This window comes from Heteronotia binoei, chromosome 2 (assembly GCF_032191835.1).
Source record: "Heteronotia binoei isolate CCM8104 ecotype False Entrance Well chromosome 2, APGP_CSIRO_Hbin_v1, whole genome shotgun sequence".
Lineage (NCBI taxonomy): Eukaryota > Metazoa > Chordata > Lepidosauria > Squamata > Gekkonidae > Heteronotia > Heteronotia binoei.
In genome coordinates this window covers 69138297-69150393 of record NC_083224.1, presented here as the reverse complement: position 1 = coordinate 69150393, position 12097 = coordinate 69138297, and the positions used below count along the sequence as shown (strand labels likewise).

Here is a 12097-nt window from a genome sequence, read left to right as displayed (position 1 = left end):
AGGGGAAGCATGCCCCAGGATTCTCTGCATTTGTTGCAAAGGATTCCTTTGTGCATTTTTAGTGTATGCAAAAAATATGCCATGCCAGAAGCAGTACCAGAAAACCTAGATATATGAGCTGTACCTAGTGAACTCTGGGCAACTCTTGAGTTATACCACCCCAGCTGATGTAGAGAAATGACCTGAGAGTATCAAGACAAAAATGTCAGATACCATTTTTACTGTGCCAGAAGAACTAAGGAGACTGCCAAATCCATACTAGCTACCTTTTGTATCCTTAATCTGGAGGCCTCTCTGGATGTAGCATGGAAGGCTTTATAAATGGGATTAGTTGTATTCTTGGAGGACAGATTCATCAGAGACTGACTAAATGGAACTTCTACATCCAAAGGCAGTAAACCTCTGGATTTCAGTTTAGGAGACAACATCGGGGGGGAGTCCAAGGCCTCTGTGCCCTGAAGATTGACCCTCCAAGGGCAACTGGTTGGCTGCTCATAAAACTGTGTACTAGTTGGTCCACGGGTCTGATCCAGCATGGTACCTTTTATGTTCTCTCAGTCTGCAGTTCTAACACTCAGTCCACATATCCATCATTGATTAATTCAGCAATTATCTCTCAAAATTTCCCAAACAGTCACAAGATCAATTCCCATGGGATATTTATGCAATTAATGTACTGAATTTGCTGCCAAATTCTCAGGTCTAATTAGTAATGCCATCTGCTTCTGAAAGGAGTTGTTATTAGTTGTTTGCTGGCTATTTGCATTACTGCCTTTTCTACATGTATTCCACTAACCAGTTAAACCAAACTTCCTTCCCACTTTGCTTTTTTCACAGAGGAGCCTTTTCAGAAGTTTTTCTGGTGAAGCAAAGAGCTACTGGCAAGCTCTATGCTTTAAAGTGCATTAAAAAGTCACCAGTCACCCGGGAGAGCAACCTGGAAAATGAAATAGCCGTGCTGAAGAAGTGAGTACATTAAAACATAGCCAGCTACAACCACCATCCCTAGAGGCCCACTAGAAGGTACTCATTTATCAAGGACTAAGTATCAACAAAAGGGCTGTGTCATCAGATGCAGAAGCAGAAGCCACAGCTGACATATGAATGTTTTATTAATGATTTAGTGCACTATAGTACAGAATGTTTCAAATATTTTCTTTCCTATATATGCAATCCCAAGCCCAAAAGAAACAACAGAAGCTAAAACAAATGAGACCTCAGTCCCCAAGCAACTGCATTGCAGCATATGGCACATGCCATGTTAGGCAAAGAAAACAGTTTACTGCCAGGGTTCTCAATGCAGGGGTCAAAGGGTGTGCTCTAGAGCAGATTTACAAGGAAGTAAGCACCATTGAGCTCAGTAGGATTTACTTCTGAGTGTTGCTCTTTATCTTTTCCAATGGAAAAACATACAGCAGCCTTAAACAGATTTATAGTAGTCATCCATGGGAGTTATTAGTAGCCCATGAATCTCTTACAGAGAATTCTCAAGATCTTCACCATCTACAGTTCCCATGATTCTTTGAAGGAAATCGTAAATATAAAGCCTATATAGGTTTCTAGTGTAAGGTTTTCCAAAATAGAATGGACAGCAGTGTTCCCTCTAAGCTGAGTTGGTGTGAGCTAGCTCATATTTTTTTAGTCTCCAGCTCACACATTTTTGTCTAAGCTCAGGAAAAATGGCCCTACATCAAATTAATTTATGTAGTAGCTCACAATTTTAATGCCAGTAGCTCACAAGACTCCGCAGCTTAGAGGGAACATTGATGGACAATTGTTTTTCTTCAGCTGCTTATTTCCAATAATTGTTTTAATTTGTTCCCTTGATTGCAAAGCCCTTGTGTTTGTTGTGGGGGGATGCAGTGGGAGCTTTGTTCCTCCCTGACACACACCATCTCTTTTTCCACAGCACACAGGGAGCAATGGCAGCAGCCTGCACACACACACACACACACACACACACACAATTTTTGCAGTCTCAAAACAACCCTATGGAATTATTCACATGGCTGCATGTAAGTTTCATAGTAGAGCCAGTAATCATTCCATGCTGCAGTTTGAGGATGTGAAAATAGCAGGGGAGAGGCACCATCAATCACTTCTCCCTGCATGCTGGTATCACAAACAGAAAACAGCATGTTCAGGAAGCACAAAACTCCCATTGCATGTGTGATGCAAAATCCTTTTGTTCCCCAACAACCCAAGAGAATTGTGTAATGTGCAGATAGATCCTAAGCCAACTTGCTATATGAATATCTCAGCATAATGTTATTCTTATGGGCACAGAGCAATACCACACCTGTTGTTCAACTGCTTAGAACTTGATAAGATACATGATAAGTGAATTAGGGCCAATGACCATACAATCTAAATGAAATCATCATGTTCAGGGCAAGAAGTCTTCTGATTAGTATTATGGCAGAGGCAAAAAATAGCAGACAGTGATCCAGCAAGTCCTATGTAGTCTGAACAACTCTGAAAAAAAGAAGAAAACATTTTTTTAAAGCCCTTTTTCTGTCATTGATGAGAACAGTGTAAAATACATTATTTTAAACACTTTTGACCATTCAACAACAAAAACTTGCTTGAACTACCAACAAAAAAGAATGTACTTCTCATCTTGTAGCCCAAACTAATGATACTCATGGGGAAATTACAAAAAGTTCCTCCAGTTCAGCAGCCACACTCTTCATGGGAGCAAAATGGTTAGATATTACAGTCTTAGCTGCTGAAGAGTATTGTATTCTTGTTTATTCTCTAACCCATGTAAAACAGAATTTATACACTGAAATGATGGAACATCTATGAGAGTAAAAAGAATATATAGCACATGAAGGGATTGTTTTTAGTCTGGCACTTTTTGACATATCACTGTGAACTATTTATCTCTTTGTTGCAGAATAAAGCATGAAAACATAGTAACTCTGGAAGACATTTACGAAAGCTCAACCCACTATTATCTGGTCATGCAGCTGTAAGTATCAGGTCATAGGCTATGCAGCAAAATGTCAGTGACCTCTAGTGCCATGAGAGATGAGCGCTGGGCACAGTTACAAATACAAATATCTGTCACACAAATACAATTTAAAATGTTATGGTAGTACAATGAAAGCTACTTTCCTCTAGATTCATCCCAAGCTGCTATCATGTTCAGAGGTCTCCAGCCTTAGTGGTGAAGCCAGTAGAACAGACCCTTACATGAAACTGTATTAAGACAGGACTGGGGGGTGGGGGGGTGACAATTTCATGATAACAGCCCACCCTGAGGATGGGCCTTTAAATGTCACAGCAACACCATGGCACTATGGTGATATTTAAAATACATAAATTCCTCAACCATGAATAGTGATGCTGCACAGCCATAGGTTTCAGTTTTGATGTTAATGTAACTGAATGGGTCATTCTGATCTCTCAAGCCAACTTTCTTCTGAATTATGAACTAGTCCAACAATGCAATCATAAACAAAGCCAGACCATATATTTCAGTGCGATATATTTTAATGTATTTATTTACATTATTTATAGTCTACCTTTCACACTGAGACTAAAGGCAGATTACACAGTGTAACTCAATGCCATCATGAGGATAGGACATCCAATAAGCAGTGGAAATTAAACCAAGTAAAAGTGGGATTATGAAAATTATACTAAGTAAATATCTGAAACAAAGTTGAAACTAGTATTAATATGATATATTAAACAATGCAGAAATTACATAATAGAGTAAATACATATATCAGCAGAGCACACATACTACACACAATACAATCATAAAAATAGAAGGGGCCATGCAGGCCATCTAGTCCAATGCCCTGCTCAATACAGGATCAGCCTAAAGCATAGCTGACAAGTGTTCATCTTCTCGAAGATTGCCAGTAAGGGGGAGCTCACCACCACAGTCTTGTTCCCTTTATTAAAGCATCTTGAACCATTCCATTATAATAAAAGCCTACTAACTTTTGTAAAAATGCCCTCCTGTATACTTTAATTTTGCATATCTTGTGGACTGCAAGGACATTGGGAGCCTCCAGATTTCATTAGGCAGGCCATGCCGTAAGGAGGAAGCCATAATAGAGAATGCACATGTACAGGCAAGTGTTGCTTTTCCCATTTGCAGGGTGGTGCCTGCTGAAGAATGAAGTTGTCATGGTGGAGCATAGAAGAGGCAATCCTGCAGATAGGAAGGCTCAATGCCATATTTATTTATTTTATTTAAAATATTTTTGTGCAGCCTTGCCACCTGATCAGGGTTCCCAAGGCAGTGCACATTAAAGATTAGAACAAATAACATTAAAATTATTAAATAATTTTTAAAAACACATAATACCAGAACCAGGAAGGAGGGCGAATAACCATTATTGGAGACATGCCAAACAAAACAGTCTTTCTCCACTGGCAGAAGGCACCTATAGAAAGAGACAAATTAATCTCTCTGGGGAGGGAGTTCCAAAGTTTTGGTGCCATGACTGAGAAAGCTGTTTCTTAAGTTGCCACCCATCTAGCCACAGATGGTGGAGGCAACCAAAGCATGGCCTCCAAAAATGACTGGAGTGAGCAAATTCATATAAAGGGCTTTCTTTTTTGTATTGGTGGAGCTTCTTCCAGTCATTGCTTGAAATGGCTGGGTTCCAGTTGTGCACCCCAGGAAGAGAGCTATGGAACAAAAGCCCTTATGCCAAGAGGGCTGGCCTGATAAGTGGTCTATAATTGGGGTGGCTAAACTTGTAAGAGCCACATAGAATAAGCATCAGGTGTTTGAGAGCCACAAGACATGAAGGTCAGATGTTTGAGAGCCGCAAGACAGGGAGGGAGGGAAATAGATGGGGGAGGAAGAGGTGGAAATAAAGCAATTTTAACTTTAAATGCATTCTCCAAGCAGCCAGCTGGCTTGGCTTGGAGAAGCGATTTAAAGAGAAAATTGCCTTCTCTAAACTGGTTGATGGGGTGGTGGGGGCTTCAATAGCCAAACTCCCGAGCCTCAGTTTGGCCACCCCTAGTCTATAATATACCTACTGAGAGCAAAGAGAAAGAGGATAATTTCCCAGCAGCTGGTTCTGAGGGACTTATTCCCAGTCAATATTCCCTCAGACTCAAGTCTACTTCCTTCCCTGTCACCAGTAACTGCTTGGTCTAAAGCTACTCATGGTAATGGAAGAAAATTGTCACTGACTAGGAAAAAAAGGTAGGAGCAGCATACCACTTATTTACTCATCAGCCCTATATGTATATGAGCATCATTGACTGATCCCAGTATTGTCATTGAATTTCATCTGTGCAAGTCCCAGCTGGTGTGTTTGAGGCAACAGGATGTAATGTAATGTAATGTAAAATTTTATTTATATCCCGCCCTCCCCCGCCGAAGCAGGCTCAGGATGTCTATAACAAGTATCAGCAATTATGCAACACAAAATCTAGGTGGAAGTGACTTCTCCATAGTGAAGTAGAGCCAGCAGGTGGCTCTTAAAAGATCCCATTTTGTTGATATATTCCACACCACTACCTCATAACTTTCTGAAAAGGACAAAACTGTGGAATTAGCTTGAAGGTTTCAGATTTATTCCATGGTGTGGCATTTAAAAAGGAAAATGGGTTAGCATGTCGGTTAGTCCTGGGTTAGAGGGAGAATCATCTAATGATCTTATTTCATGCAGATTAACTGTTGGTAAATCAGATTATGTCACGGATTGCTAAAGAGAGATTTATCTATAAGAATGACAGCTGCACTGAAAATGATCCTAGTTCTTTGGGCACAGTTACTACATGGTCTGTGGCAAATTCCCACTGAGTATGTTTCGTCTTACATTACCACAGTAAAGAATCCCGGATTCTTTACTCTGATGCTTCCTATCACTTCCACTACCTTTCCTATAACCAGGAAACGGGACAAATCATTGTTCTCTAAATTATGTATGTGTGTGTGCGAGTGCATATCTAGATACACACTCATGTCTATTGATGCTCTATGCATTATTATTTTGTAGCTAGAATTTTATGAAGATAGTTTTATATGAATGAAACTTATAAGAAGGAGTTTCTTTGGCTGTGGAAAAAGCAAAAAATCAATACAAAGAGAGAGAACAGAGAAATTACATTTTGTTGATTGGTTTGTTTTTATTTTAAATACTTTTATCCTGCATAGCAGTGGCGTCACTGGGGTGGGTTGCACCCTGGGGCCAAGTGCGTGGGTTGCACCCTGGGGCCAAGTCGGTTGCACCCTGGGGCCAAGTGTGCCGGACTCGGAGGGAAGAGCAGCAGTCCTCGTGCGCTGCCCAGAGGTGCTAAATCCCTCGCGTTCGAACAAAGGAAGCCTCCGCCTGGAGAAGCCGAAAGATTTGGGGACGGTAACCGTCCCGAAACTTGAGGAGAGGCGCTGCTCGTCCTGCAAACTACTTCTTCCATCAGTCCGTCCCTCCCAAGGCGCTGGCGGCGGCGCGGGCTTGTGCAAGACCAGTTGCTAGCCGAGAGCGGCGGCTGGGGGAGCTCAGCGCACCTGGCGAGAACCAGCGAGAAAGAAGCCCGCTTCGGGTCCTCGTCGCCTGCCCCCTCCTCCCCCGCCGCCAGCAGCAGCGCCTGCGGTGCGGAGTCTTCAGCACTGGCGCTCATGCGCACTGCCGGCAATGCTCCTGCGCTACCCCTCACCCGCTCCTCCTCTTGCTGCTGCGAGCGCGGCCGATGCCGCCTGTTTTCCTCCTGCGTGAGGGACTCCCTCGCTCTCTGCCTGCCTGCCCCCTTCCCTTCCCTCCTGCGCCCCGCGCGTCTAAAGCCTCCTTTCCCTCGCTGGTTGGCTCGCAACGTCCTCCCTTCCCTGGTTTGCCTGCTCGCCCTCTGATGCCTGCCTGCGGAGAGCTGCGCTTTCCTCTTCCCTCCCGGCCTTCTCTCGCTTCGCCACTGCCTTGAAAGAGCCTCCCCGCGTCTCCCGCCAATAAAGACTGTGATTGCTTGCCGCCTGCTGCCTTCAAAGAGCCCTAGGGGGCCAATGAGAATGCTCTGGGGGGGGGGGGCAATGGCCCCCTTGGCCCTGCCCTAGTGACGCCTCTGCTGCATAGTAATTTCTGCATACAATCAGTAAATATTAAATAAGAAGGGGGGGCAAGGCTGGTCCATGGAGCACAAGAGCTAAGTTGCTGAGCACTGTCCTTCTAACTGACCTAGATAAACTGTCTCATGTAAGAAGGCTTGGAGATACCTTGCTACTGCTCACTGAAGCCATTTGCCCTAGAAACTTAAGAGAACATAAGAGAAGCCATGTTGGATCAGGCCAATGGCCCATCTAGTCCAACACTCTGTGTCACACAGTCCAACACTCTAGTCCAACACTCTGTGTTCCTGTTGAATAGAAATGTTCAAATGCTGTTTGAGTCGTTCTGCTAGAATTCTAGCAAATATTTTATAATCATTATTCAGTAGTGAAATCGGTCTATAGTTTTTAACATTCATGGAATCTCTTTCCTCTTTCGGTATAAGTGAAATTACAGCTTCTTTCCATGTATTTGGTACCCTCCCCTCTTGCCTGATACAGTTCATCAATTTTTGAAGTTTAGGTACAAATACTTCTGTCAAAACTTTATAAAATTTTGCTGAAAAACCGTCAGGACCTGGCCCTTTACCTACTTTCATTGAACAAATTGCTGCTTCAATTTCCATTTTCTCAATTGAATCATTCAAAAATTTTCTTTTCTTTTTTCCAGTCAATATAGAAATTTTATTAAGAAAAGATAGACATACAAAGAAAAGAAAGAATTAAAAAACAAACAAATACAATCCACATTAATCATACAAAGAAAGATACATTCCAGACACCTTACTGCGCAACACACTCAAGAAAAGCTATATACATGTAAACGCTTAAGCGCGCCATACAGTCAAAACACATCTATATCTAACATCTGCCACTACATCCCACTCTTACACACTGGGGGATGGAGAGGATTTGAAGAGAAAAAAGAAAAGTTCTAGCTACTCCATGTCGAAGCCTCTACTTTTGACCCATTTGTAAATGGGGTCCCATTCCTCCTGACATTTTTGCACATTACCATCTCTTAGTCTTGTGGACATTAAATCAGATTCAGCGACTTCCAACAGCTTATTAATAAATTCGTCCCTATTCGGGATTCTATCATTTTTCCAATACTTGGCATACAAAGTTCTAGCAATGGTGACTATATACAGTAACAATTTCAGTTTTGTCATAGGCAGATTTTGCCTACAAATATTTAGAAGATACAATTCTGGCACATGCTTAATTTGTATTTTCAAGATTTTTTGAATCCAAATATTAACTTGAGCCCAATATTTTCTGGCTTCTTTGCATTGCCACCATATATGGAACAACAATTGAATTAGATCTTATTTTAGACTCCAAGCAGAAGATAATTTCTAAAGCGTATGATTGGCTACTTCAAGTCAAGATGCAGGGTGAAGTTGTAAAAGAAGCATGGATCCGTTGGCTTAAGGACTTTGGCTATAATATTGATCTAATTCAATTGGTTTATTCGAAAAGCCCCTTTCTTTGTCTTTCTGGAATCTTGATTTAAGTTGACACTGGAGCCACCAATTTAGCTTGGATAGTTCTTCCTCAATCAAATCATTTTGGCTATTCAACAAATAGGCATAATCTTGTGAGTTATCCCAATTATACAAGTTGGGATGAGTCAGAGCTTCTATCGGGGATAGCCACTTTGGAGTATAAGTATACATCAGCTTAATTTCATCCCAAATCGCCTGAGTGATAAACATTCTCAATTACTTTCTTAAAAGGCAACAATAACAAGTCTTCAAAAGCTCTAAAAAACTCAATCGGAAGTCCATCTGGACCTGGGGTCTTGTTACTTTTTTGGGTTTTAATTACATCAACCAATTCCTGCATTGAGATTGGGCTCTCCAAGCTTGCTTGCTGTTCCCTTGTTAATTGTTTCATTTCGACTCCCTTTATATAATTTTCTTGCCTGAATTATTCAATCTTTTGCTTTTTGTACAGATTCCTTTAAAAGTTTTGAATAATATCTTTCATTTGAGAATTTTGAAACACCTCCTCCTTGGATTCATTTTTCAACATTTTTATGATCTTCTTCTCCTTTTCCTTCCTTAATTTGTAAGCCAGCCATCTACTCACTTTATTAGCATTTTCAAAATAATTTTGTCTTGTCCATTTTAATTTTTTCTCCATTTCTTCTGCTAAAAGAATATTTATCTGATGTTGGATGAAAATAATTCTGGCCTTCACCTCTCTTGGATTCCCAGTTTTCTGTTGTTTCTCATAGTATTTCAATTTTGTTATGAGTTCATTGTAGGATTTTCTTTGTTCTCTCTTCCTCCTCTTTGAATATCGGATGGCAACTCCTCTAAAGAAGGCCTTGAATGCGTCCCAAATAACTGGGATCTTTGTGTCTTTCTCCAAGTTGAGTTTAAAAAATTCCTGAATCTCTTTTTTAGTTCTAGTTTTAGTCCTAATAAATCCCCACGTTCTGAAAGATGAAAAGGAAAATGTTTTCTAGAGTCCAAAATTTCCAGTCTCTTATACTCCAAAGAGGAAGGTTTCAAAAATCTAGATATAATGCCTAACCCTGTTTCCAATAATTATAGATTTAAAAACCACAATCTTCAATAGAGAGCAGCCGCAGCAGAAGCTGCTAAGAACCACTACTCTACCCTTTAAGCTGTTACCAAAAATTAGTTATCCCAGAGATAAGTATTTGCATGAACAAAACCCATCCTCTTCAGCAAAGTGAAAAGTAAAATAAAAATAAAAAATAAAGCTCCAGCGGAAGCGCAGATGAAAAGGCAAAAAATAAAGAAATCCGGAAATAGACAAGCAAGGGGGGGGGGGAGTTAGGATCGTCAAACACACTCAGAAAGATTCTGTCTCAGCTCACCGCCAGCACTGGTTGCGTCTTCCGCGTCCGAGAAGGAGAATTTCAGCTCGCGTCCGCCATTACCAACAGCTTCCTCTCTCCTGACTCAAGTCGCGGTTCTCACACCGGTCGCGGATTGGCTACCACTTTTAATGTCTCAAAGAATCATTCAAAAATTTTCCATGCTTTCACTTAAAGGTTTCACTTTTATTCTTTGCAAATAGGCCTCAATTTTCTCTTTATTCACTTGTTGGCCTTTAAATAATTTGGCATAAAATTTGTAGAATTCCCTTTTAATTCCAGCTTGATCTAAAATTTCTTTACCATCTGAAATAATTTTATTTATAAATTCCTTCTGTCTTTTCTTCTTTAATTGCCAGGCCAGATACTTCCCTGGTTTGTTAGTGCCTTCAAAAGATTTCTGCTGCAACCTTTTTAAGTTCCACTCCATTTCCTTTTTCAATAGGTGTCTCAGTTGGTTCTGTAGAATTGTAATCTCTCGCAATATTTTTTTCTTCCCCGGTCTTTTCTTCAGGTCATTTTCTTTTCTGCCTATTTCTATTTGTAAGTTCTTCATTTGTTTTTTCTTTAGCTCTTTTATCTTTATTATTCAGTGAAATTAATATTCCTCTCATAACAGCTTTGTATGCATCGCATACGGTCTGAATTTTAACATCTTGATCTTCATTCATTTGGAAGAAAGCTTTAGTTTCTTTTTCCAGAGATTTCACTACTTCAACTTTTTGCAGCAAATCTTCATTTAGTCTCCACAGTAATGGATTGCGGTCTGCACCTATTTTCGGAAGAATTTCTATTTTATCAAAGATAAAATACAAACCCTAATCTCTATTTTATTAGCAATAAGTCCCAGGTCCTTCGTAGACCATATCATATCAATTCTCGAGAAAGTGTCATGCCTTGCTGACAAAAAAGTATAATCTCATACCTAAAGATTGAACTCTCTCCAAATATCTTCCAAACTTTCTTGCTTTACTTATTCAAAAAAAGACTCTGGGCATTTTCGCACTCACGTTCAGCCGGCGCGACCCCCCTCTTCACCGCGCAGGATCTGCGCGGATTTCGCACTAAATGCCGTGGAGCAGCCGGAAGAGCCGGAAACTCCCGTCGCAAAAGCTGCGCAAACGGAAACTGCTTTTTGGCGGCTTACGTTTGAGCGGCTTTTGCGCCGGGAGTTTCCGGCGCAAAAGGCTGCTCCGCGGCATTTAGTGCGAAATCCGCGCAGATCCTGCGCGGTAAAGAGGGGGGTCACGCCGGCTGAAGGTGAGTGCAAAAACGCCCTTTGGCAACTTGCCATCTTTATTCTTTTTATTTCCAGATCTGTCCAAAGAGTTCTTAATAGTTCCATTAAAGTCTCCCATTAACATTACATGCTCATAAGTCATTTGATCAAGTTGCTGCAAAATGTCTTTGAAAAAAGCATCTTTCACCCCATTAGGGGCATATAGTCCCAGCAACAATGTCTTTTTCTCATTAATAAACACCTCCACCGCAATATATCTACCTTCATTGTCTTTAAAAACCAATTTCGGCTCCAGTTCTTTTTTAATATAAAAAAACTCCCTTTTTTAACTTTTGCTAGTGAGAAAAATTCTTCTCCCAAAGCTTTGTTCTATAAAAAATTGTAATCCAATTGCTTAATATGTACTTCTTGTAGACAAATTATATTACATTTCTGCTTTTTAATCCAATGAAAAATTGCCTTTCTTTTTTGAGGTGAGTTAAGTCCATTTACATTCCAAGAGATTAATTTGTAATCCATAATGGTTTTTACAATTATTCTGTACCCTTGAAATCTTTATTGTCCACCAAAAATTCATTCATGCCTTGGGTGTCCACTATTGTTTTTTCTCAGTCTATTATACTCAAAGCTGAGACCTTCAGGTAAAATCCATCTATATCTTATGCCCTTCTCTCTTAGCTTGTCAGTCAATTTCTTGAATTGCTTTCTTCTTGGCAATTCCTTCATGATTCTCACTCTGCTTTCCTCCACAACCATTGGGCTACTAAACTGCTTGGTTAAGATCCTTCCCACCACATCCCTTGTAGTAAATTTCACTACCACGTCCCTGGGTAGCTTGCGCTTCCTGGCAAATTCTGAGTTGACCCTATATATATGGTCACCTCAACTGGGTCTTCCAGCAATTCGCCAAATTGTAGCCATATACTTCTTCAAATCCTCTTGGTCACCCTCTGGCACTTCCCTTAGACGAATCATATTCTCCATC

At 40.7% G+C, this 12097-nt stretch overlaps 1 protein-coding gene across 1 annotated transcript in view; it reads left to right on the top strand.

Annotated features, from left to right (window-relative positions):
- CAMK1G (calcium/calmodulin dependent protein kinase IG) overlaps positions 1–12097 on the top strand; it is a 78524-nt gene that overhangs the window by 39002 nt on the left and 27425 nt on the right. The window contains exons 3-4 of the mRNA XM_060231254.1: positions 838–966; positions 2900–2974. Of these exons, the coding sequence (XP_060087237.1) occupies positions 838–966; positions 2900–2974 (204 nt within the window). The remainder of the gene's footprint in view (positions 1–837; positions 967–2899; positions 2975–12097) is intronic.